At 26.4% G+C, this 27,550-nt stretch overlaps 3 protein-coding genes across 4 annotated transcripts; 1 reads left to right on the top strand and 2 right to left on the bottom strand.

The window, feature by feature from the left end:
• Window positions 1–8,145: 8,145 nt before the first annotated feature.
• On the bottom strand, window positions 8,146–9,581 carry LOC135927137 (homeobox protein 2-like). The gene is made up of 2 exons (XM_065463082.1): window positions 9,413–9,581; window positions 8,146–9,363 (listed from the first exon to the last, which is right to left on the bottom strand). The coding sequence occupies exon 2, from the start codon at window positions 9,087–9,089 to the stop codon at window positions 8,199–8,201; it is 891 nt and encodes a 296-aa protein (XP_065319154.1). The 5' UTR covers window positions 9,090–9,363; window positions 9,413–9,581; the 3' UTR covers window positions 8,146–8,198.
• Window positions 9,582–13,409: 3,828 nt separating this feature from the next.
• LOC135926372 (putative divalent cation/proton antiporter TMEM165) lies at window positions 13,410–21,038 on the bottom strand. Of its 2 annotated transcripts, XM_065462226.1 has the most exons (7): window positions 20,905–21,038; window positions 20,724–20,851; window positions 18,224–18,325; window positions 18,101–18,177; window positions 17,743–18,039; window positions 17,423–17,528; window positions 13,413–14,204 (listed from the first exon to the last, which is right to left on the bottom strand). In XM_065462226.1, the coding sequence occupies exons 3-7, from the start codon at window positions 18,234–18,236 to the stop codon at window positions 14,116–14,118; spliced, it is 582 nt and encodes a 193-aa protein (XP_065318298.1). In that variant the 5' UTR covers window positions 18,237–18,325; window positions 20,724–20,851; window positions 20,905–21,038; the 3' UTR covers window positions 13,413–14,115. The 2 variants fall into 2 exon arrangements, with proteins under 2 accessions (XP_065318297.1, XP_065318298.1); XM_065462225.1 differs by having other exon boundaries at window positions 13,410–14,204; window positions 20,724–21,023.
• Window positions 21,039–22,077: 1,039 nt separating this feature from the next.
• LOC135926935 (uncharacterized) lies at window positions 22,078–25,058 on the top strand. The gene is made up of 9 exons (XM_065462867.1): window positions 22,078–22,702; window positions 23,088–23,345; window positions 23,654–23,737; window positions 23,843–23,926; window positions 24,083–24,169; window positions 24,279–24,362; window positions 24,519–24,605; window positions 24,715–24,801; window positions 24,846–25,058. Exons 1-9 carry the CDS (start codon window positions 22,679–22,681, stop codon window positions 25,056–25,058), a joined length of 1,008 nt encoding a protein of 335 aa, XP_065318939.1. The 5' UTR covers window positions 22,078–22,678.
• Window positions 25,059–27,550: the final 2,492 nt, after the last annotated feature.

Here is a 27,550-nt window from a genome sequence, read left to right as displayed (position 1 = left end):
ACTATATATAGGAAACAATTTTATAATAAAGAATCTATTGTTTTGACTATAAAAAATGGCGACGAAATAAAAAAAAATCTAAGTCGCGAGGTTTTAGGTTTTCGGTCTTCGGTCAAGTTTAATAATATATAGAATTAATATATTTAGAAATTATGGATAAAATTATTCTACAGGACTTTAAAAAGGAAGATTGTTCCATCGAGGACTACGTTGATTATATCAAATATATACTAAATATGAAAAATATTCCTCAAACTGACGCCACTTTAAAAAATTTATTTATAGCTTATGGAGGAATAAACATTATAGCTGATATCAAAAAATTACTCTATCCTGAGGTAGGATGGATTGACATATACAAAATTGCAAAACAACTATATAAAGATGAAAGAACTATTTTGGCATCAAGAATTGATTTCATTAGATTAAGTCGCGGGCCTACTGAATCCGTAATGAGCTATTTAAAAAATATAAAGGAGCTAGCCCGAAGTATCAAAAGGATAATAAAGCATATGTAAAAGGAGAACTAGTGCCCGGGTATAATAACTACCATACAAATAATAATAGTAATTGGAGAAAACCATGCTATTTCTATAATCGGTTTCATGCTATTAGAAATTGTCCCGCTTACGGAAAATTGTGCAGCAAATGTAGGAAACCAAACCACTTCGCCTTATGTTGCAAAGCTAAAGAAAAGATTTACGGAACAAATTACAATAATGACGATTCGGATGTCTCAGTAAGAAAAATATACAAATATGGGAAACATCCAACAATTGAGGTATTAATAATATCAAAAAATTAAGATGAAATATGTATGGAAATAATAGAATAAAAATTATGGGTAAGCTGATGTAAGTACAATTAAATAATAACATAAAATGGCTTCCATTATTAGTCACACAAGCAGCTCTATTTGGATTTCCATGGATTATATCTGCTACGGTGTTTGATAATAAATTAGGATTAATAAAAAATGTCGAACCACGGGAATAGATTTCATCCTTGGATTCGGCAAGTATCACAATATCATCTGCAAATATCATATTCCACGGGACTGTTTGAGGTATAGACTGTGATAATACAACTATTACTGTTATGAAGAGAAGTGGGCTGAGAGCCTACTCTTGATAAACTATGAATTCCCTCAGCTATTGTCCAAATAAGTTTTCTTGGGATTCTATAGATGGCCTATTCTAGATAGAGAAAGACCATGTGTAGCTGTTTGTTATTTTCCCTGTTTTTTCGCTCATTTGCCTAATTGCGTGGATTGCATCAGTCGTTGATCTTCCAGGCATATAGGAACTAGATAGCTCTACCTCCATTGAGGAATCTCTTCATTTCCCAGTATTTTATTGTACAGATTTGTGAGGAAATGTATTCCATCATCTCCTATTGCTTTAAGGCTTTCTATCGAAATATCATCTAGACCCCTAGCTTTGTTGTTTTTCATATGCTTGAGGCATGTGATTATTCCTGGTTCTGTTATTAGCTGTATGATGTTAGTATTTAAATTATATTTAAAAAAAACGCTATAAATGGAGGAAATATCAAGATTCCTAAGTGTTTTTTTTGTCGGGAGCCAAAATAATAACCTTTTCTAAATGGTCTCTAAAATTTATTATTTTTTGATAATAATTAATATTATCTAAGTAAATTCTCATCATTTAAATTTTCATTTTCAAGACTGTTAATCTTTCATTGAGTTCTGCACTAGAGATCTGCAAATATAGGCCTGACCCGGCCCGGCCTGGACGGGTTTCGGACCGAGCCGGGCCTATTTTAAAAAAAAATTGTTTCGGGCTGCGTGTAACCTAATATTTTTTAAAAAAGTTCGGGCCGAGTCAGGTCAGGCCTTGGAAATTATTTTTAATATATCTAAATTTATCAATTTTATGATGAATTTTTAATGTAAAATAAAAATATTAAATTTTATTTATAGAAACTAAACGCCATATAACATATATCTTTTATTTTGAGTTGAGTTGAGTAATTATAAAAATTAATTTATATATTTAAATAAATTCGGTCTTTTTATAAAATATTTCGGGTTCGGGCCGGGCCGGGCCGGCAAAATTTTATTAAAAAAATTACGGGCCGGGCTTGAAAAATTAGGCCCGATGCAGATCACTAGTCTGAACCTATGTAGAATAAGTTTTATTTATCTTAAAACTTCATCATTTCAGATATTTATTTTACTACATGAATATTATTAAGAATCGGTCCATTCTTTTCATTTTTTATTTTAAAGCTAATTTTTATTATTTAAATTCATTTATATAAAAAAACTAAATTTCACATAAGCGCATAACTTAAAAAAATATATTTTTCTTAAAAAAAACACACAAAAACAACATTATATTAAATATAAAAATAATCATAGGCTATCCATGGACGGACTGGCCATGGGAAAATCTCCCACGAGGCCTCGAGATTTTAAAAATGTGAGGGCCTTAGTAAAGAAAAAAGATTTTTTTTTGAAACAATTGGTATAAAATCTAAATATGTATATATTAATACAAAAAAAATTTTAATATAATTAATTTAAACATTTATTAAATATTAATTTAATTTTATGGTGGAATTATGGTAAGCGGAAAATAATTCCCCGGATAAAAATCCCCTGGAAAATAATTCCCCAGAAAAAAAATCCCAAGAGAAATATAATTTAGCAAGTTTTATGTTGATTTTGTATTCAGCCAGTTAAATTCTTAGATTAGGTATTAAATTTCAATAAAATAATTTTTAAGGTTGAATTGCAAATTTTCTATTTCACCACAGAATTTATCATATAAATATAACATTTAATAGCCCATCATTAGCATTAAAAACAAAAAAGGGCGCTATTTAAGAGTTAGTAAAAGTCATGCTATTATTTTTGCCAGCTTATGACAAATCAAATTTGTGACATAGAACACAATTTATTTTATGTTTTAAAAATTATCAGAAAAAGACTTCATATATTGTATAACAAAAATATACCAATTGAAAATTTGGCCAATTATTTTTGAAGGCAATTGTGAAAAGCCTCTTAGCCCCAGCTGATTAAAATTTTTAATATATTTCTAAAATGTTATAGAAATATTAATAATTTGTGTAAAAATATATATTTTTTTAAATAAAAGTTTGATTTTTAAATAATATCTAAAAGTTGATAAAAATGTGTAAAGGTGAGCTGGATTTATTTAACTTTCGTTATATTTAAAACCTCAAATCTTCGAGGAAAGGATTTAAAAAAACATTTTGATTTAATTAAAGTAGTGCAAATCCGAGTCAAAAATGGTATGAGTTTATAAATCATAGCCAAAATTAATAATCTGGCTGGCCATTATCATTACTTAGCTTATAATAATATTTTGCTTAATATCAAAGAGAGTGGGTATCTAATTTATTTTTTAAATATTGTTTTGTTTAACTTTCACCAAGCCTGGGTTCGGGATAAAGACATAACATTATATATTATATTGGTTAGGGTTAATTAATAATAATTAAAAATTTAGTAATGTCAAATATTAAAACTAGTTATCATTCATAATTTTGTTTAACAATTTTATTTGGGAAATTTTTTTTGGAAAAATTTTATAGGATTTTTTTTTATTTTGTTGATTTTCTCAAAAATTTTAAATATTTTATTAGGGGATTTTTTTTCCTATTTTGTTAATTTTCTAAAAATAATTTAGTATTTTATAGGATCAAAAAAAAGAGGAATTATTTTCTGCTAAGGGGATTTTTAACCAGGGAATTTATCAGGGATTTTTTTTCCGGGGATATATTTTCCTAGATTCTGGAATTACATGCACTATAAAATATATATTCATATTTGAAAATAAAACCATTTTCCTATTTTTTAGAAATTAAATATAGAAGTTCCTACTATTGTATTAAAATAAATAGCCGCAAGTAAATATTTAAATTAATTTATCGAAAAAGGAGAGATCCAACTCTTGGGCTTCCCATTACTCAATAATAATATTTCCGAAAAAATTATCGATAAAACCTTTTCTGAGATGCAAAACTTGGAAAAGTTCATCAACCACATACCATCGCACCAGCTTTTTTACTTATTAAAAAAGTATTTATATCTTCCTAAAATCTCGCATCTCTTCCACTCGTCCTCCTCATTCACCTCCTCAAAATTTTTCATTCAACACAATATTCGTTTAAATATCTTTATAGAAAGGATTCTCAACTTTTCATTATCAAACTTTAATTGGCACCTAGCCCAATTACCCGCTAAACTAGGTAGTATCGACTTAATCCCCTTAGAACTACTTTCCCTATCTCTATTTATCTTAAATCGCCTATCGCTCAATTCTGAGATCTCATCATTCATAACTCCCAATGATGATCTTCTAACAGCAGCAATTGAAAGATAGAATCTACTTACCTCAGGCGGTTATATATTTCCAACCGAAATCTCTAATAAATCAATCATCGAAACCCTAATAAAAAAATTTAAAAAAAACTCTTAACCCTACCGATATTAGCGATATACAACTATTACAATTCAACGATAAATACGGCAGACATGAATGGCTCGAAGCACTTCCAAGCCAAACCTTAGATAATCTCTTAACCAATGACCAACTGAGAGTTACTATAGGATTTAGACTTAGATGTTCGCTTACACAATCACACACTTGCCACCAATGCAGATTACCCGTTCTAACTAATGCTAGACACGGCCTAAATTGCACCCGCAGCCAAGGTCGCCATCTCCGGCATAAAGCAATTAGTAAAATCATCCATAACGCTTTTAATAAGGCTAAAATACACAACATCCTTGAACCTCCCAACCTCTCATTACAGGACGGCCTCAGACCAGATGGTTTAACCTTCACCCCCTGGTCCAATGGGAAATCCCTTAATTGGGACTCAACCTGCGTCTCCTCCTTTCCTTCATCAATTAATTCAAATCCTCTTACTAGTTGGGAAAAAATTAATAAATATTCAAAATTAAATAACTTTATATTTCAACCTATAGTCATATCAACTAACGGCAATTTTTCACAGTCTACATATTTTTTTTAGAAAACTTTATCACGAAAAATTTTTAACAAAACAAACGAAAATCGCGAATCCTTATTTCTTAAACAAAAACTCCAACTAGAAATTTTTAAACACAATTATACTTGTTTTTTAGGTATATATTCATTATAAAATTAAGGTCTTTTTAGAGCCTTCGATATTTATATTATACATATTTATTTTTATTAAAAGTCAATGCTAATTTTAAATTAATTTTTTGTATTATCATGCATAAGCATATAATATATAGTAAAAAAAAGAAAATACAAAAGTGGAGCAGAAGAATTACATGATAAATCATTGAAAGAACTATAGATAGCTGGTGAAAATTCAAAACAGAAAAGTATGTCTTGTTTCAATATGACAACTAGAGATCTACAAAGTTAGGCCCGGCTACCCGGCCCGAACGGGCTTTGGGCCAGGCTCGGGCCTTTCTAAAAAAAATTTCCAGGCCGGGCCGGGCTTGAAAAATTAGGCCCGATGCAGATCACTAATGACAACTACAACCTATAAACTTCTTCTACTCGTCTTTACGCTCCATAATACAACGTTGCCTGACATTTTAATTCATCCTATAAAAAGTCCATCTAAATCACATCTAAAAAAAATTATCCATCATTATTTTTATTACAAGTATCTTGACCCATTGTAAGTCTTGGTTCAGTTTTAATAAAACATCTAATTTTTCACATTCACAAACCACAAATTTAAAACATTGTGAATAGTATTAAATATCTTTTGTTGAAGATTCTATCAAAAGAATAAGAAAAATTATTACTGCTCTAAGATTTAAAACTGCAGAGATTTAATTTGAGTTAGATGCAGATCAAAAAAAATGCCTAAGTACAATAGATCTAACATCATATATGCAATATATTGATAGCACTGATCTATACCCAGATACCTGTTTTCAAATTAACGATTGCAATGATAATAACAATGCCACACATATGAAACGTTAAAAATTAAATGTCCCAACCAGGTGACATTATATATTAATTATGCTTGAAAGCATATGGCAAATAAAAAAGGAATCAGATCTAGTTGAACTATTTCTAGACCTAAGATTTCAAAAATTGAAAATTGTGTAGTCATAAAATATTTTTACAAGATAGGAGGTTAATTTTAATAAAAAAAAAACCTAGAACAAATATGAAATATATTTTAATATTTTTTTAAAAAATTAACTATAAAATAAACTGTTATAAAAATTTTATAACCGTGCACCAATCTACGCCGCCCATGTTAACAGCGGCTTAAAATTGGCGGGCCACCAGCCGCCGGTTAGATTTTAGAAATTCGCACAGGCAGCCGATAGCTTCGTCGGCGCACAGGTATAATCAATATGTCGTAGATTTTCAGTATATCTAATTTTATCAATTATCATATGACAATCAAATAATTTTTACCAATATAGCGAATTATATATTTTACAGAAAACTATAAAATATTGATAAGGACATCAGAAAATATCTTTTAAAGACATTGTGGGATAAATAATATGAAGATTAATTTTTAATTAATTAAAATAAATAGATGGCGTTAAATAATTGAATGCAAATTGTTGCTTTATTTATTATCAAGAGCATTGATTAGTAAAATTTATTAAAATATTAACTGTAATATATTCTCTAACTGTAAAATATGTCTGTAAAAGTAGAATTTTACCTAATATTTTGTAACTAATTCTATATAATAGAGGAATATCAATTATATGCCTACTTACTTTTTCTAAATAAATTCTTATACTTGTTTGGAATAAATTATTACCATGCTTTTATATTAATGTATATACAAGTAATTTATTATATTTTATATAAACTTATAAAACTAATATATACACTACCCTACAGATATCTCGACATATTTTTAAATCCTTATTGAAGAGAAATTATAAATTCAAAATCGATTAAGTAATTTTATTAAAATTTTTCGGATGTATATAATGATTATCCTCTTGAATTAAATGTCAACCCAGCGGTAGAGAAAACTCTTTCACTAAGTGTGGTGGTTGCTGGAACACAAAAAATATTTTTTAGCAAGCGTAGAAAGAATATGAAGTACTCCAGAAATATAGAAAATCCATACCTTGTGAATGGCATTTTACAAAATATGGCATTCTTATTCTAAATCACTTAAAGTGTAATAATTTGTACTTGTTGAGTTACTAATTTGTCAAATAATTTGAATTTAATATTCCCTCTAGATTCTCAATCACTCTATTTACTACTAATATTATCATATTTACGTTTAAATGTATAATAATTAATTCCGACTGTGAGTAATTTTGTTCTATTCATAGGCGCAGCCAGGGGGGGGGGCAAGGAGAAATCCCTCCCCTTCAAAAATTTACCGCTTTTTATGAATATCATTTTAAGCTAATAAAAAATATCCCCCTTAGTCCTCCCCCCAATTCCTGACCCCCAAAAATGTATGCATATAACTTAAACAATAATTTGAAAGAAAGAATATAAAAGTTAATATTTTTTTATAAAAATATTCATCATAATTTATACATTTTTGGAAAAAAGCATTTGTATATTAAAAAAATGAACCAAAAATGCTTTTTACGAAATGTAATATAAGATAAGTCTTAAGACAAAAGTTAAATGTATTATAATTATTAATAATAGATCCATAAAATTACTAAATAATATAATATATCAAATATAATTTTTTATAAAGTGATTAATTTTAATTTATTTATCTTAATAAAATTAAAATATAATTATAAGACTATTGTTAAAATTAAATAATAACTATTAACTTCTTTTTTTATTTCATAATAGCTTTTAACCTTATGATTAATTACACATGACAATTTGAGCTAAAAATTTTATTTCACAATTCAATAAGATAATTTATAAAATTATAATATAAGGATGTGGGCTCTTTACGATACATATACTATATAGTCACAATTCATTTAAAAAAAATATAATATTAATTTTAAAATATTATAAGTATAAACCACTCATTTGGATAAATATTTTCACTCATTAAAATAATTTCAACGTGGCATATATATATATATATACAAGAATCGTGAAATTTATAAAATTTCAATCTCTATAGAAGTTAGTGTTGTATTGTACAAAAATAGGTATATTTAAAAACTAATTCCCGAATAACAAAATACATTATTAAAAATTCGATTAAATTCATTTTAATTATTTCGAAGATTTAGCATTGTTTTGATAGTTACAATAAAATATCCTAAAAAGGGCTCTCATAGAACTGCTCATATCATTCAAGTATAGAGATCCATATCTTCTAGCAAAGTTTTTATGTGCTTGTTGGAATTCTCTTTGCTTGTTTTCCATAGAGTTCTTGGAGAATTTTGATTTATCTTTCTGATGACTTTTATTAGAAGGTGCGACTGAATAATAATCTTGTTCAGAACTGGTTGATTGAGAAGTGCTAGAATTAGAGGAATGAGTCGCATCACTTGATCTACGAGAATCGGAGGAGCTTGAGATCGTATGTGTTGATTTTTTATGTTGGGAATTTTTGCCGATAGGAAGAACTAAAAGTTTTTTATTTGAAAGGGTCGAGTTTGCAGATTTGGACGTGGCTTTACTTTTATTAACATTGGATAAGGATTTCTTTTTATTAGTTTCTTCTATAGTAGTAATTATTTCGCGAGTACTAGTGAATCTTATCGATGTTTGAGTAGCCTTTTTGCTACCAATTTTTACCATTTGTTTCTCCTCTTTACAATCGATAGACATCTGCGTTGTTTTAATGTTATTTTCAAAAAGCATATTTTTAGAATAATAAATATCGGCCTGAGGCATATGATTATCTCCATATGAATTATCAGGTATTTTACGTAGATCTTCGCTGATATTTGTCTCATACACGTTGTACTTGTTTAAGAGTTCGTTATAACATTCACTATAATCCTTGAAAGTTGATTTATAATCGTTTGTATTTCTATATTGTGTGTTTGCCAGGTTTTCTTTACTTTTAGTTAATTCATCCGTCAGTTTCTCTATATTTCTATGGGCGCTCTTCCATGCCAGAGTATGGGGAGCAATATTAATCAATCTTTTGCCCATGGGTCTTTGAGGATAAGTAATATCATAAAAATCTTCACAACTGTAATAAAATCTATCCGTTGGCGACAAGTGATCATAGCTTATGTTGGTGTTTGATTCAGAAAAATAGGAAATACTCTTATCGATATCATATTTCGGCTCTTCTCTTTCGATACTATCATTTTTGAAATCACAAGCATCTTGAATATTTGTTATGCTGTCATTTTTTGGAATAATTTCGTATTTTTTATCATCAGAAGAAATGTGTTCCCTTTTCTTGCGCGGTTTGTGCTTCCTGTTAGTTAAATTAAAGAATTTAAATTTGTCTTTTTTTAATTTTTTACTCTTTTGAACTGTTTTATCATCGTCCTTACGATCTCCGGTCTGGGTTGCTGTTTCGCGTTTAATTTGAAAGGAATCGTTTCCCTTTGCCATTATATTATGATCGAATATATTTTAATATAGTGTATACTATATTTTAATATAGTGTATACTATATTTTAATATAGTGTATACTATATTTTCAATAGATTAATTCAAAATTATGCACTTAATTAAATGTATTTAATAAAATGGAAGGTTCCAAATAAGATATTAAATAAATTAACATGAAGTCAATATACGTGGTTTAGAAGAAGTATTGAAACAATTTTTATTAAAAATTGGCTGAGCCTAAAATAAATTGTTACATACATTTTTTATACTAAATAATAAAAATATATTTTAATATTAAAAAAACTTTAAAAAAATTATTATCTAATTACCAATTATACACTAAACAGATATGTATACACCTTAAAAATAATTCTGTTCAGTTCAGGTTTTAGTTTCAGATAAAAATAATTATATAAGATTCTAATTTGGTTTGTTAAAAAAAATAATATCCGATTTAAATTGGAAAGCAGTATGCTACCCAAGACGCTATAATTTTTATGCTTTTCAATTTCCAAGTGTAAAAGCTAATCTTCTACTAAATAATCGCTTAAACCTATGCCCTTAATAGTAAAAATTATTTATTGTAATCGTTTTCGATTTTATTGCCAATCCATCTTATTTTGTTTCCTATTTTCCAAAGACGTCAGAAGTCTATTTGACTATCTTTAATGCTGCTGGTGCTAAATTATTGAAATATTTAACTTCTAAAATTTGTTTACTGCATTTTAATATGAGATTCAGATAAATATCCAATTTTTTGAAAATATAACGATTCAAAATATACTAAAATTTTAATATTTTTTTGGATAAACAATTTAAAATCTGATATTTAAAGCTCAGCCTAAGGGTCCCGTTTTAATTTTAAGGGTCCCGTTATAGTTTTTATTTAAATTATTATATGACTAATTTCTCTTCATTGAATGGAAGAACTGATTCATAAATTAGTAAGTATTAATCAAGCATTAAATATTGGAGCTCCCATGGTATAAGTTCCAGAATTAGCAAAATCTTGGTTTACTTCACGTATAATGAATAACATTTTATATAACTCAAATGAATAAAAGGTTTTTGATTGATCAGGCAGTATACATAAAAATCAGTAAATATTATTATCGGAGAATCCTTTTGTAAATGCAAACTATCGTATAAAAGGGTTAAATATGATTGATAATGTTCCAAAAAATGTCATAGATGCTTCGCATAATCTTAAACACATTTTCGACTATTTTCTTAAGATTAAATCATTGAAAAATTAACTCAATCTTAAATAAGATTAAATTTCATGTTTATAATATGCTTCTTAATTATATTTTTCCCCATTTTTTGATATACCATTATTTTTTTCATGATGAATGCAATAATTCTTAAGAATATTTTTGTGCATTCAGCATTTTTTTAAAAAATAAAATATAATTAAAATTTTTATATTAAATGCCAAAAAAATTTTTACAAAGTACTTTTTCGAGGCATTTATATTTTAGTGATTCATTTGCCAATTATATATATTTAATATTTTATCATTAATTTTATTTGATTTGTGATAAAAAATTGTCAATATTTTATAGTCACTAGTCCTAATAAATTTCTTATATTTAAAATATTCATAAATAAAAAATTAAGTATCACCCGCCCCCCATCACCCATAGCGAATTCATGCGTACGCACCTGTTAATCAATATGACCATTTGATAATCTCCTTGAAAAAATGTATGAAAATGTAGTGAATGAGACCAGAGTTGTTAAGGACCGGCGCTCCTGGAGTGCCGCTAAATTTTTTCAAAAACACCTGGAGCGCCTCTCCTTTTAAAAATCAGGAGCGGGAGCCGAAATTAGCTCCTTTTATGCCTGGAGTGGAGGAGCGCCGCTCCACCGCTCTTTTAAATTTAAGTATAGATTAAATTTAAATATTAATAAATCTATTTATTTATTTATTAAAATTCATTTAATTTTAATTTATGCAATATTAAATGTTGAGCCGAGTTTATATTGGTTTTTCATCTAATAAGTTAAAATATTAAATATCAAATTTTTCTTTCTTTTTATATTGAAAATTTCTTGGAAAATTTTGTAAGTCATATTAATATTCATTTTATAGATATATGATAAAAAATAGTTTTTGATATTATGAATCCATACATCATAGGAAGAAATCGAAATAAAAAATAAATTATTTATTTAAATAACTTTATTGCAGATTTTCAAATGTTTATAATGATGAAAATATCATTGCTGCTATTATCCATCCTGCATTCAAATTAAACTGGGAATGAATAGTTCACAAAATATGGAACTAAAATATAAATTAATTAATTTTTTAAGAAAACAAACTCCTGATGCAAGTACTAGTTCACGGTAACCCTGCAGTGAGGAAGATTTTTTTGAATTCCATGAAATTGATCATCAGAAAGATAATATATTGTACAAATATTTTTTAAATAATATCAAAATTGCTATTTTTGATAAATTTCCTGAATTAAAAAATATTTATATAAAATACAATACCCCATTCCCTCTAGTGCTCCTGTTGAGCGGCTGCTTAGTATTGCTAAACAGGTTTTAGGGGAGAAGCGTGGATGTTTTTTAGATTCAAATTTAGAAAATTTATTACTTTCAAAAGTTAATAAAAGAAATGTGATTTCGTTTCGTGTATTTTCTAAAAAAAAATGAAAATCAAAGGAGCGGCTATGGAGTGGCACTCCATTACTTGGAGAGGGAACTAACTCCTTTTAAAATTGTAGTAGCGGGAGCGGGAGCTGCTCCTTTTGAGAAGGTAGGAGCGGGAGTTAGCTACTTTTAAAAAGGAGCGTTAACAACTCTGAATGAGACATATTTGAGAATATATAAACGCGTGATTATTTTTACAAAAAATATTTTAAAAAATTTAATGCGCAATATTTTTTTAATTTTATTCGCCGTTTCTGATCATTAACAAGGTTCTTTCCTCTAATTTATTTTATTAATGAACATTTATTACCTCATTTTTTTCAAATTTCATCTAATATCTAGGTAAGTGATGGTTAAAAGTAACGACGAGCATAAAACATCTTTTGCTCGAAGTAATGAGAAATGTACTAAAGTTATACGTTACTTTATTTAAAAGTAAGGCTTACAAACTGAAATTTACTATCACGTTATTGATATTATGTCGTATTTGGATTTGAAAGTTATAGATATTTTGAATTTCTCAATTAAAAAAAATTTTTTTTATTTTTTTTTGGGGGGGGGGGAGATTTTTAAATTCGAAAAATCTGATTTGACAATATAATACCCATAATGTGAATTTCAAGGACTTTTGCATTGAACTTTTGAACCACTCTTTAAAAAAACATCTTTCGCTCTAAACTAAAGTCTTTCAGGAGAACTGGATGAAATGAAATACCTAGATTAAATCTTATTTATGATTACATAAGGCATCATAATCTCGATTTCAGGTTTCAACTAAATATAAACGCAGGAGGTTAATCAAAGGATTTGAACAAATTTACTTTTTTTAAAATTCAAATTTATAAATAAAATGAATTATATTATCATTTTAAACTATTAATTGATTCTTTCTTTTAAAAACAGTGCGGCTATTTTTAAAAACTATTTTAATAGGAATAATAATTTATCTTTGGTAATCTGAAATGTTTTATCAATTATAATGAAATTTTCAAATCTTATATATATCTAATTGTAATTTTATTTTAATTCAAGATCGATGCTATTGTATCATGCTAATTTATGAATGAAATGTGCTTTGATAATATTTATGTATATTTTTGGTAAACAAATTAGATAAAAATCTGATTTTTATACTTTAATAAATAATGATGAGATAAAATTTTTTCATAAATAGTATCTTGTATCTAAGGTATTCTTATTTAGCAAAAGATATCTTACCTTTATGATATTTGTATATCACAATTTAATGGGTAATACCATTATTTAATGTAAGTATAAAGCAATAAATATTAAATAATATATAAATAAAATGTCAAATTTAATATGAATTAATTTGCAAATATAATCTACATTTTTGACAATGATATTGCTTTGTTTAAGTTTCACACAAAAAGTATAATAAATACTATAATCTATAATAAATTATTTTATATCCTTTCATTTTTTTTGTATTTAAAAATAAAAAAATTGGGGGAAAAAAATAAAATATAATTTTTATAGTTGAAGATTTTTTTCTATAAAATATACCCTCATTATTACTATGCAAAAAACTCTAATAATGGCGAAAATTCTAAACGTTTTAAACAAAAAAATATTGGTGCTGATAATTGCATGGATAATGATTCTGTTGGTATTAAAAATGAAGACACGCTTACAAAGCATACAGATTAGCTATAAAAATTATGATAAATACGTAGATATGTACAATAATAATAATGATACAGGTTCAAAAAAGTATCGTGATAAGCTCTATGATGAAACAAGTTTAGACAATGAAGGAATCTTAATTTTGACAATTCCTATTAACCTTTTTAACATGACTACGGCGCGATGAATGGCAAAATAAACGAGTATAAATTTTTTATTATAATAATATATAATTTTTAAACCGGGTTTAAATGGAGGCAAAAAAGTTACGGGACAATACATAAACGGAGGTCATAAAAAACTAAAATAAAAGGTTTATTATAGCTTCACGATTTGAAAAGAGAGTCAGCATGGCTAAACTCACGAATATCCCTGATCCTATGTAGTTCACTTGAGTTTATTTATTTTTTTAAAAACAATATTCATACAAGTGTTTAAAATTTTTTTTAATACGTGTGTTGATAGTGGGTGAGCAAATATTAATGGCTAAGTCCAAAATATCAAAAATACAATTCGCAAACTTTTGAAATTTTATTTTAAAAAAGCATTTTTAAATATATAAAATAAAAACATGTCCAAAATATAATTCTAGGCGAATTTAAAAATTTAACATGATTCATTAAAATTTTAAAACTTTATTTCGATATTAAATAAAAGATTTTGAGCTACGCCTTAAAAGGCTTGTCTGGCCCGGTCCGAATTTTTTGACCGAAGCCCAGTCCAAAATTTCTAGTACTATTGCCAGAAGCCCGGCCAAAATTTAAAAAAAATTTGCCTGAAGCTCGACCCAAAATTTTAAAAAAAATCTGCCCTGAGCCCGTCCCGATTTTCTAAAAGGTTTAATAAGTATTATATTTAAAAAATCTACTACCTAAACACCAAAAGATAGTTATAAACAGGGGCGTCACTAGTCTTTACAATCTCAGGGGGCTCAAAATTTCTTTTTTATATTATTTTCAAAATTACCTTTTTTAGATAACATTATCTATTTAGCTAAAATTATCTAAAATAACCTTATTTTTTTAGCTAACATTATCTAAATGATGCTATTGGTTATAAATAACAAAATTTTGAATGAAATTAAAACTAATTTTGCACATATTAAGCTACTAAAGGATCTATACAAAAATATCAAAAGAATTTTAAGTAATTAAGTTTTTTATCTTGATTTTTTTCATGAATATGAAATATAAGATGAAAAAAAAATTATATTTAATAAAATTTAAACATATCGTTACAAAATAAAATAAATAGTTTGCTTTTAAAATTATCTATTTATCATTATTTTACAAAAGTTGTGTGCCTTTCTTTCCTTCTAGTTCTTTCCATTCTTTATTTCATCATTATAATAATAACTTATTTATCTCCATCGTTTTTATTTAACATTTTAACTTATTTTATAAGAAAAGAATTAAAAGTATTTTTGGATATATTTTATTTAATAAAAAAATCAGAAATAAACTATAAAAGAAAAAAATAATAATTCTTTGATTAGAATTATTTTTATTTTACTTTTAATTATAAATAAATCATATATAATTAGAAAATGTGAATAAAAATGCTATGAAAACCCAGTCCGGCCTGAATTTTTATATAATGCCTGGTCCGGCCCGAATTTTTTTTATATAGTTGCCTGGCCCTGCCCGAATTTTGAGTTTTTTTGAAAAGACAGCAGAACCATGAAGAAAGCGGAGAAAAAAAATAATACGAGCCTCAATGCCAAGCAGAATTCTTTTTTTCTGTCATGCGCCTAAAGATATTAGCATAAACCTATTATACTGGTAAGGTAGCATATAATTTATTGGTTATTAGGTACAGGTGTTTTCTGACCTTAAACATCTGGATCTATTATAAGAACCAAGAAATGTAATAATTAATTTTAATCCAAAAAGTTCCTATATTTCGGATTTTCTAAAACAATCTTTTATCACTTCAAAATGTACCTTTTCGCTCTGTTTTCTTATTTATAATTTTATATTTTTTTTTAAAAAAAAATTACGTGATAAATTATGTCCTTTGCCTATTTCTTGCTAGACGTGGGCTTAATTATATTTATTTTTACCATCAGATGATTTCTTCAGCACACTCATTTTTTTAGTGGCCTTTCTCAAACACTTTTTAATCGCGGCTTTATTCAACGTAGTAATGTAAATTAGTGATCCTCATCGGGCCTAATTTTCCAAGCCCGGCCCGACTCGAAATTTTTTTAAAAAGTTTTGCCTGGCCCGGCCCGAAAGAAATTTTTTTAAAAAAGTTTTGCCGGTCCGTTTATTTAAATATAGAAATTAGTTTTTGTAATTACTCAAAATAAACAATATATGTTATATGGCATCTAGTTTCTATAAATAAAATCAAATATTTTTATTTTACATAAAAAATTCAACATAAAATTGATAAATTTAGATATATTTAAAAAAATTTTTAAGGCCCGACCCGGACCGAATTTTCTTACCTAATTTTGCAAATCTCTAATGTAAATTGCTGTTTTATTAAGGAAAAAAGCTATATTTTTTTAATATCATCTAATTTTAATATTATCTAATTTAAAAAAAAATGAAATATAATAAAAATCTATAAACTAAACGCATGTCTAAAGGACTAAGCATGATACCTCTCTTACTTTCATTTGGTTCGTTCATTTTACTGTATTTGATTTAAATTAAATATAATTTTAATATATATAGAAAAAGATTTAATTTTTAGGATTTATCCGGCGTTATTTTTAGCTTTAAGAATGAATTTATATAGGCCCATTTACTGAAAATCTAAAGAATAATAAAATGTGCTAGTATTTGAAATCATCTGATTTTAAAAAATTAATAAAGTCAAAAAAATAAGTAAAAAGCATATTTATTACATAATTATTTTATTGTAAATATAAAGTTTTAAATGAAATGGAAAGAAAAAATAAATTATAAGGAAATAAAAGATTGTTATAGAAAATGTAGAAAAATAGGTAGTCCTGTATCTTCTAGAAAAATTAAATATATTATACAGATATTATATATTATAATCTCTTACTCCGTAATCTATACATATTTTCGTATGAGATTCATGTTTTAATTTCATTTTCATATCAGTTAATTTCAAAGTTAATCTTCAATAAATTAAATCATCATTTAATCTTAACTTTCATATCAACTTAATATACTACAATTTAAGAAGATTATATAACTTAAGCCTAAATTATAGTTAGTGCGAAATACTGCAATGTCGCTCTTTACAAAATATATAACGTTAATTTATATGGCTATGCTATCGTTTAGCGATGAATTACGCATCTGAATGTAATGGCTATATTTTGCACTTATTATAACGAGATCTTACGCCTCATTTATAGTAAAAGCATTTTGTTCATGCGGTAGGGTATTTAACGCTGCGTTATTTACAAATCACGCGAATAAATAGGTATAACTTAATATGGAGCGAAACGATGAAAACGCTATGATAAAATTTGAAAAACATTATGTTGCGAAGTAGAAAATTATTATCGCTGTGAAGAATCAGCTGTGATTTCTATAGTTTTAAATACCGCACCGCTTGAAAAAAACTCCTTTACTATTGAGACCTTAATGTCAAATTCATTTTTAAAAATCAAATAGAATTACCTGTTTTTAAGGACAAATATTTGATAGCGTAAATACCAATTGTTAAAGCCAAAACTAAACAAATGATATGGGCAAATATGGCTCCACAACAAACACCGAAAAAATTCTAAATATATGAATAAAATAATTAATACTCATTTTAATTTGTTAGTCATTTAAAAGATTATGCAGCCCCTACCCTGCTTCTCATTTTTAAATTTAATAAAACAAATATTTATTAGTGCTCATTAATAAATTGTATCAATACAATAATAATAAATATATACAAACAATTAAACAACATTGATTTAAAATAATTATATACATGATGCTAAATATACTTGATTGGCTGACAATGATATGATTGTAATTTGGGAACGATCTCCCATCTCTGCCATAAAATTTAGAGCAAAGGCTTCGCAAATAGTTCTCCAAAATTTTGCATTTTTACCTAAAATGCGGTTATAAATTCCATTTTTGGTTGACTCACTATCAATAATAGCATCTTTGAGTATAGAATTACTAACGTCATCTGATGTTGTATTATTCAGTTTGTTTTTTCCATTATTTAAGCTGAATCGTTTGGTAATACTGCTAGGAAATGAAAATCTGGGTGAAGTAGTAGGTGATTGAGCTGACTATTTTATTGTGCATAATGATAAATATTAATTAATATTTTAACCTATATTTTAATTATACTTCTTTATGAAATTTAGTTATCTTATCATCGATTTCTTCGTATTCCTTACTTGTTTGATCGTCTGACATAGAATAGGCTAAAAGGTAGAGTATTATCATTGTTTTATTTTTTTTTAATTTTACCTTCAAACGCCATTTTGATTCCGAAAAATAGAAAAAGAATTGCAATAACATAATTCAAATAAATTTTTTGTGGAATGTATTCAGATAATTGACCAATTAAGCCTAAAAAATTTGCAATTATAGTTATTACTATCTACGAACATATATTCTTAATTTTTAATAAAAATAATTATTTAGGCTTAACTTACTTTTCTTAAACCCACAACCTTAAACCTCACCAGGTTCAAGATTCTGATCTGATTTTGAACCTGAATCAAACCTGATCAAATAATTTCGCGGGCTTAAAGCTGGTGTTGTTAAACGGCTCGATTTGAGCCGATTTTATCAACGAATAACTTAATATTTTAGCTATAAAAATATTGCATAAGCCTCGAGATTTCGTTAATAGATGCCCAAATAGGTGTGCCATCTATGAGCAAAATCTTCAAGCTTGCATTATATTTTTCTGGATAAAATATTGAGTTAGCCGTTTTTAAAACCCAGCTCAAATCAAGCCATTTAACAATACTATTTAAAGCCTTGCTTTTGTTTGCTATAAATTTTACTAGATAGTTTTAGGTCCAGGTCCCCTCTTTAAATGCATTTGGATTATAGTCATTATTTTAATTTGAAAATTTTCCATCAGCTTAAGATGATATTTATGGAAACTGGCAAATTTGTAAAGAAAGAGCAATTCCCAGTATTGTTCAAGTAGTGAGCTACCTTTTTTTATATCGTTAACAGTAGAATGTTACTTTTGTTTAAAAGGTAGCTTTATGCCACATTTTTAAAAAAATAGTTTAATTTGAAATTTTAATATTTAATTTATGAAGTAGTTAATAGTAAATTTCGAAATCAATGGTGATAATTTTTTCCAGTAATCTTTAAAATTAATTATTGGTTATCTGTGGTATTTTCTGATAGATTTATCTAAAACCTTCAATTTTATTTTTTAACCGATTACTAGTCAAAGTTATTAAAATTTAATTTTTTAATAAATATATAATTTTACAACTAAAACATCTTATAAAAAAAATCATGAAATTTTTTTTAAAATATAAAAATGCAACAACAACCTAATTTTAAAAGTATTTTAAAAAAATTCAACATAATTTTAATAAATCTTAAATGATATAAAAATATTTTTTATAAAATTTGAAACATTTTGGGAATAAGTGTTTTCAAACTTGCATTGCACATAAAAATGTTTTTGGTTAATATTCTCTGCAAAATCATGTCTTTTTTTTCTATTGGGTATTGATCAGAGGTTTGCAATGCACAGGTTTTAGCCAACAAGCCCACTTACTTGATTTTACATAAATTTTCACCTACCACGCACAACCTATTATTTTAATTTACTTGCCCACTTATCTAAAAAATTTGTTTAACCTGCTTACCTAATGTTTAAAAATTATTTTATTGGCTGGTTGGTTCTTTATTTATTAAAATGTTTTTAAAAATTAAATTTATAAAATATGCAATATTCTATAATTAAAAAAATAATTTTTAATAGAAGTCCTGCTCACCCCCCCCCCTTTTCCCCATATTTAAAATTCCCTTTCCCATTTGCTGCTCATTGTTTTAAATTTTTTTAACCCATTCATCACCTTCCCATTTTTTAAATTATTTTAGAAGGTCCCCATGCCCACCTGGATGGGTGGGCTAAATCCTTGCATATTCTAGTATGGATCTCAATTTCTCTAAAGGGAAGGGATACCAGCATTATAGCTCCCACCCTCCACCCAACCCCCATGCAATAGCAATTGAAAAGTTTGTTTTGTTGTCATGACTTTCTTATCATCCAAGATCTTTGCCTATTTCTACCATATTTGGGGGAAGGGGGGGGGAATAACAGGATTTCACAAAAAGAGGAGCTCTATAACTTTTTAGATGGTTAAAAAAAATTTATCAGCTAAAATAATTTTTTATTTATTTTTTTTTAAAAAAATAATAAGTTAATTTATAAAAGAAAATTAAAAAGGCACTTATGCAATTTTTGTTACATTTTTGTATCATGTCAAAATATCACAAATTGATTTGTAAATTTGTGATTAAATATCATAATTTTTTACTATACAATTAAACACTTAAGTAGACATATATATTAAGTGAAGCAAGATGTATATTTAATAGGTTATTTCCAGCCAAACTTTTAATGCAACTGTTTTTTAAAGATATTTTTAAAGATCTTGTAGGTAAAATTAATGGTTAATAATAATATTTTTTATTGTATTAAAATAAAAGCACATTATATTTTATGAATATAATTCAAGTTATTTGATAAATATATTTAATATATCAAAAATTAAATATAAATGTTTCATAAATGTATAAAAAGCTCTGTAAAGTTTACTTTATATAAAAAAAAGGTTTGCAAATATGTATAACTGTTTTATTTATTATTTTTGTATTGGATATTTATACATGTAAATAATAAATGTCTATGTGATTATACAATATTAATTATAATTCATATAATATAAATATTTTATGTTCTCATTATATTTATTTATAATTATACTTGAAATTATGTCTACAATCGATAATGCCAAAAGGCTACCAATAAATAATGGTACAGGGTGCTTTTTAGTAGATAAAATTACAGCCAATATAAAGGTATTATCACCTAATTCAGTGATAAAATTTACACTGAATGATTTAAGAAAGCCTATTAAAAAAAATCCATGAAATGGCATGGTTACTTATTTTATTTTAGAAATAAATTTTAGTATTTAACATAATATCTATATTAATGGGAGTGATTTCTTGTTGATATTGCACTAATGCCAAACTTTTATTAAAAAAATTTTAATTCAGCTGATGGGCTTAGATTTGTGGCTTTATATAGAATTTATTTTATTGATTTCAAAAATATGGATGGGATGAATATAGTTGATTAATTGGAAAGTGAAACATTTTTTGTACGAGTGAAGCAGGCGCGTAACCAATGGGGGGGGGGAGGCCATCGCAAATTTAACTGTTTTCATAAATATCATTTGTATAAATTTTCAAAGATATGATTTTTGTAATTTTTTAGAATGTTGGAGATTCTATTATATTTCGAAAATTTCAACAATGTAGTAGAATTGTGTTATTTAAGTTTTATGGTGCGACATTTTAAAAAAATTTTAGTAGTCTACTAGTACGTGGTAGACCTGGTAGATGATAATAACTTAACAATAATATGTTTATATATTCATCGAAAGTACATATTCGATAATCAATCAGTTATTATATAATTGTATAAATTGTATCCTAAAACTAAATACAATTTATTTAAAGTCATTAGGTATTCCCACTACAAATTGAATTAGTCATGATAACGTTGTGAGGGTTTCGAAACTCCTTTTAAAGATTTGTGTTTCCATTGTGTTCAGCACTGTCCAAATCTTCCGTCATTGTTAAGAGTATTTCCTTAGCTTGTAGGTGGGCATCCTTCAGTTAGTCGGCATGCTTGTTTTTTATAATTTCATTAGACTCAACATCATACAATATCGCACTTTTATGTTGAACCACTGCTCCTTCATACCAACCCGCAATCTACCCAAACCTTTTGCTTATTTTCAAATTCATGCAACTAAACGTTCCTATTTTTATAATATTTTTGTTTCCACAAGCGTTTTCCGCCCGTTCTCTTATGAATTGTTTCTACTGATCTAACGTCTTTCTGAGCGGCCTTCCAAACATCGTTTCGGCTAGGAATTTGCCGGTAGCATTTGGAATATTTCGGTGAGTAGTTAAAAATTTGCCAAATTTAACTGGTCCCACATCTCCTTTCAGCGTGGAAACGCGTCTTGGATATAGCGTTCAGTCATACCATTGGATTTGGGGCTATTTTCCTTAATTTGATGATAGATAAATAAATATAATAAAGAATGAAGCTATTTTTATTTAATCTTAATATGTATACTTAATAAGTTATCTGGGTTTTGAACCATGGCAATTATTTTTGCTAATAATTTTTTAAATAATCATTTTCAATGGGGTAAATATTACCACATTTTTGTGAGGCAATCAGGTTGGACCCATAATTGATTTCTATTTATGATAAATGATTCTTTGAGGTAAGTGTAAATTATATACAAAATTATAAGTGAGAGGTGAAAACCATTGTGTGATAAAAAATTTGTTAAAAGAATTGATAAATTTTTTATTTCATTATTAGATAAATTTTATATAACATCAAATTTTCCATAATATATTTGGCCTTTTTTCTAAATATTTATAGAAATCTTGGGAGAATGAACAGATAATCTATTCCTCTCATTTGATTATTGATTTAAGAAAAGATTTCAATTAAATGAATTGACAAAGTGATTCCATATACTGAAATATTGTTTATTTTTGTTAACAATAAATTAAATTTTTGGATATGGCTTGGGAATAATCTTTGAAACCTATGATGTGGTTTGGGTTTGGATTTCCATTAAACATGAACTGGGCCTGAAAATTATTTTTACTTATGACCTAGGCTGGATGAAGAAATCAATGCCAGTGAAGGTCTCTAATTTCAATGATTAAAATATATCATTTCTCAGACTTTATTTGAAGATAAATGAATGGGCAAATCACAAATATGCCTGTTTTCAATTATTTGCAAAATTTATTAGGATTGTTAATTTAAAGAAACTATGATTTCAAAGCATCATACATTTCTAAAAATTGTTGGACACTAAGAAATAAAGAAATCAATTGTGAAGTGTATAATGGAGGAAATATTGATCCATGATTGTTTTGGCATAAATAACAAAAAATATTATATTTTTTGTGACCATGCATTAAGCTTACATATAATATAATAGGAATCTTTTAAGAAAACATTATCAAAAATATAAGTTATGAGTAAAAAAATATTATCTAAATATTTATTTCATTTTTATTCTAGATGCCAAGTAACAAAACAATATATAAAGTCAAATGTGACTATATTAATTGTAAAACTTCTAAAATAAGAAGTGACAAAATAAATAACCATTATAAACATAAACATCCTCATGTCAAGTTATCTGATATCAAATTTACAAAGATAGCTATCAAAAAGGATAATAATTGGGTATCCTTAAATAAAGATATTCCATTCAATATCACAAATGGGGTTGAAACCAAGTTACAAAAAAAATCAATAACATCTTACTTCCAAAAAGTAATTTTTTATATATATTATTTTAATTCATGACAATAAATATAAGTAAAAATAACCTTAAATTTTGTGAATTAGTAGAAACCAATTCTTCATCTATAATTTGAGCATAATACTTTTAATTTTTATTAAAGATAAGATTTTTAATATATAGGTACATTTTTATTATGCCCTTTATCAATTTTGAAGGAAATAAATTATAAGAATATTTAAATATTTCAACTTTTGTTAAAAAAAAATTTATATATTATAATTAAGAATAAAATAAGTCATTTGCCTAAAATTTTCACTACTCTTTATTTAATAATTAGCACAAATCTTTTATTGAAGATTCCCAAATTATATTATCTCATACAATGCCCAGTTCCAGTGATCTGCTGATTTTGAATAATGAGGTACTTAATTTAAATAAGATTTGTTTTATAATTTTGAAGGGAATAAATGAGGATATTCAGATATTTTCATGAACAAATTTTAATTAATCTTTATTTAATAATTAGCTCAAATCTTTTACTGAAGATTCCCAAATTATATTATCTCATACAATGCCCAGTTCCAGTGATCTGGTGATTTTGAATGATGAGGTACTTAATTTAAATAAGATTTGTTTGATAATTCTGAAGTGAATAAATTATGAAATATTTTCCACTTTTCTATATCTTAATTAAGAATAAAATTTTTATTAAAATTAAGATTTTCATAAGTAAACAAATTTTAACCACTCTTTATTTAATAATTAGCATGAATCTTTTATTGAAGATTCCCAAATTATATTATCTTCTCATACAATGCCCAGTTCCAGTGATCTGCTGATTTTGAATAATGAGGTACTTAATTTAAATAAGATTTCTTTTATAATTTTGAAGGGAATAAATGAGGATATTCAGATATTTTCATGAATAAACAAATTTTAATTATTCTTTATTTAATAAGTAGCACAAATCTTTTACTGAAGATTCCCAAATTATATTATCTCATACAATGCCCAGTTCCAGTGATCTGGTGATTTTGAATGATGAGGTACTTAATTTAAATAAGATTTGTTTGATAATTCTGAAGTGAATAAATTATGAAATATTTTCCACTTTTCTATATCTTAATTAAGAATAAAATTTTTATTAAAATTAAGATTTTCATAAGTAAACAAATTTTAACCACTCTTTATTTAATAATTAGCATGAATCTTTTATTGAAGATTCCCAAATTATATTATCTTCTCATACAATGCCCAGTTCCAGTGATCTGCTGATTTTGAATAATGAGGTACTTAATTTAAATAAGATTTCTTTTATAATTTTGAAGGGAATAAATGAGGATATTCAGATATTTTCATGAATAAACAAATTTTAATTATTCTTTATTTAATAATTAGCACAAATCTTTTACTGAAGATTCCCAAATTATATTATCTTCTCATACAATGCCCAGTTCCAGTGATCTGCTGATTTTGAATGATGAGGTATTTAATTTAAATAAAACTATACACTCTTTAATAATAATTAGCAAACACACAAAGTTATTGAAAATTCCCCAATTATATCTTTTTTTCATCCAATTATCAATCCCAATGCAAGCCAAAATATTTCAAACATTAAAGGCCCAAATATTATTCAATTATATAAAAAAAAGGAGCCTAATGACCCTTTTCATTTCATATTCTTTAGAATGACAAATATCTTGATTAATTTCATAATTTCCATAGGCCCATGTCAATAAGGGACGATCTAAAATATTTTATGTTGTTTTTAAAAAGAAACTTTTTGAATTCAGATACAGTAAACTGAGTATCATTAACTGAAACAATGCAACGAGGTAAATTAAATCTAGAGAAATAAATATGCAGATTATTTATTACACTGGTTGAATTAATATGTGTTAAAATTGCAACTTCAACCCACGGCGTCTACGCAAATTAACCAATATTTCCCAAAAACTGGGCCTGTCAAATCAATGTGTATTCGTTCCCAAGGTCGGGTAAGAATGTTCTAATTGTATAACGATACTTTTCTGGCTACAGGTCTTTCTTTATCACAGTTCCTGTAGAATTTAACAAGATATTCTACATCATAATCAAGATTTTCCAAAACATAGTATTTATCTATATAATGATCAGGGATAATAATCTTTCTTCGAATGAAATATTATCTTTAATAAATAATTTTTTTTAAAATCTCTTAATAACTTATATTATCAATATGCCAATGATTTTTATTTAATTTAATACTCTCCTCCTTCAGATTGATATCATTGCTCGGTTCACTTACGACTTTCCTGCGAGCAGCGCCTACATGGCCGGGGGAAGGGGGGGGGGGGGGGTAGGAGACAAATGCCTCAAAAACATATTGGCATTTTTGGGGGTAGGTATTGATTTTGGGGGGTTGATATTCATTTTTTAGGGGTAAGCATAAATTTATTGGGAATAGGTATTGATTTTTAGGGGGTAATTTTTGATTTGAATTATAATCTTTTTAAATCCATTTATTGATACGATTATGATGGTTATCGTCGATTTTCTGACAAATGTCAATTAAATTAAAGATATTTGTCAATTAATAAATAATATAAACTTTCTTTGTCAACCATTTTCATTTACCATTTTATAAGTTAATATTTAAACATTTCCTATTTGGTACGTTTCTTAGAGGTTAATATATTTATATTATGTTTTTTAATAAATTTCTAGATTTTAGCAGGATAAATTTTAGGTAATTTTTTGAGTCATGCTTAAAAACATATATCAGCAAGCAAAGAATAATAAAAAACATAATATGTAAAAAAATTATATTATAATAATTATTTCTTTCGATGCCAAGTAACAGAACCTTATTTAAGGTAAAGTGTAATTACATTAATTGTAAAACTTCTAAAATAAGAAATGACAAGATACATGAACATTATAAACATAAACATCCTCATGTCAAGCCAGCTGATATGAAATTTACAAAGGTAGCCATCAAAAGAATACGTAATAGGGGAAACTGGAAAATCCTGGTCACACATTTAAAAAATGTTATCAATATCACAATAGAGAGTCATGGCAAAATCAGGTCTGTCCTAATATTTTTATAAGAAATAACAAATCATACCCTGTTTTATTGGAGATAACCCAAAAAAATTAAGTTATTGAGAAAAATATGGATTGAAATTGAAATTGCATACACTGCAACAATACTATAGACAAAATTGATTTTTTTTATAATGCTGAATTATTAATGTTGGCATCATTATTTGTTATCTGTGAAATATAAATAATAATATTTTATCCTGTAAAAAAATTGATATTGATTTCTAGCCCTATTTAATATGTAGTCAATATATTTATTTTATTCAAGTTTTTATATATAAAAAGATGATTTTTATACTTTTTTGTATTATGAACAATTAAAATTATATCTTGAAAATAAATTATTGCTTATTCCATTGGCTTATTGTTGTTTTTCAGATAAATTTAGTGTATATCTTGAATTTCCGAAATTATTTATCAAAGAATTTGATAAGGGCCATACCTTTCTGTTAAGAAACAAATAATGCTATTTATTTAAATTACAAATATGTCATTCAATATTATTTTTTCAATATCCGAAACGCCGTAATTGTACATCCTATATGCATAGTATAGACTTTGGCCATTTTGTTGCATATTATTATAATGTTAGCGCTTTATATTAATGTATAATTAATCTATGTTATTTTATTAATTTATTTTACTAATAATGTAATATCACTTAATTAATTTATATTTTTATATAATTAGCAACAATAAAAAAAACAAGGGGGAAAAAAAACTTAATTGTTATTTATATATTTTTTAAGAAATTTGTTTTTAATGTCAATCCATATAAATTTAGGCTAATTTTTTTAAAAAATGGGGATTAATTATTATTTCGTGTTTCTGTTAAAATTTTGAGCAAATCCATTTTAAGACATTTTAATTTTTGATGAAAAAAGCGACAAATACGGGCGGTCGTTTGGAGTCTGATGAAGAAATAATTCACGCATAATTTCATCCCATGGGTTGCAGGTGGAAGTAATGAATAATGAGGGCTTACCAAAGAAGCGTACAATAGCCTTCGCGTCCTGATAAAGCTGATGCATATGCCTTGGGCCACAGGTAGAAGAAGGCAAAATAATTCTCCTGCCAAGATAATTAGCATTAGTATCCTCCTCTAAAATAGAATCATGAACGCTTTGATAGAGTTCTGCGTATA

Source organism: Gordionus sp. m RMFG-2023, chromosome 3 (assembly GCF_954871325.1).
Source record: "Gordionus sp. m RMFG-2023 chromosome 3, tfGorSpeb1-WG-v2, whole genome shotgun sequence".
Taxonomy (NCBI): Eukaryota; Metazoa; Nematomorpha; class Gordioida; order Chordodea; family Parachordodidae; genus Gordionus; species Gordionus sp. m RMFG-2023.
This window is presented reverse-complemented; position numbering and strand designations above follow the sequence as displayed.

Excerpts from the sequence above, each read along its gene's own strand:
- LOC135926935 (XM_065462867.1), top strand. The coding sequence starts at position 22,679 with ATGAAGAAATCAATGCCAGTGAAG. Across the intron at positions 23,738-23,842 it reads TGCTGATTTTGAATAATGAG|CTCAAATCTTTTACTGAAGA; the intron begins GTACTTAATTTA and ends TTTAATAATTAG. Across the intron at positions 24,170-24,278 it reads TGCTGATTTTGAATAATGAG|CACAAATCTTTTACTGAAGA; the intron begins GTACTTAATTTA and ends TTTAATAAGTAG.
- LOC135927137 (XM_065463082.1), bottom strand. The coding sequence starts at position 9,089 with ATGGGCAAAAGATTGATTAATATTGCTCCCCATACTCTGGCATGGAAG.
- LOC135926372 (XM_065462225.1), bottom strand. The coding sequence starts at position 20,898 with ATGCCATTTCATGGATTTTTTTTAATAGGCTTTCTTAAATCATTCAGT. Across the intron at positions 18,040-18,100 it reads TAACTAAATTTCATAAAGAA|TCAGCTCAATCACCTACTAC; the intron begins GTATAATTAAAA and ends ACAATAAAATAG. Across the intron at positions 14,205-17,422 it reads ATATTTGTCCTTAAAAACAG|TGAACTACATAGGATCAGGG; the intron begins GTAATTCTATTT and ends AATAAACTCAAG.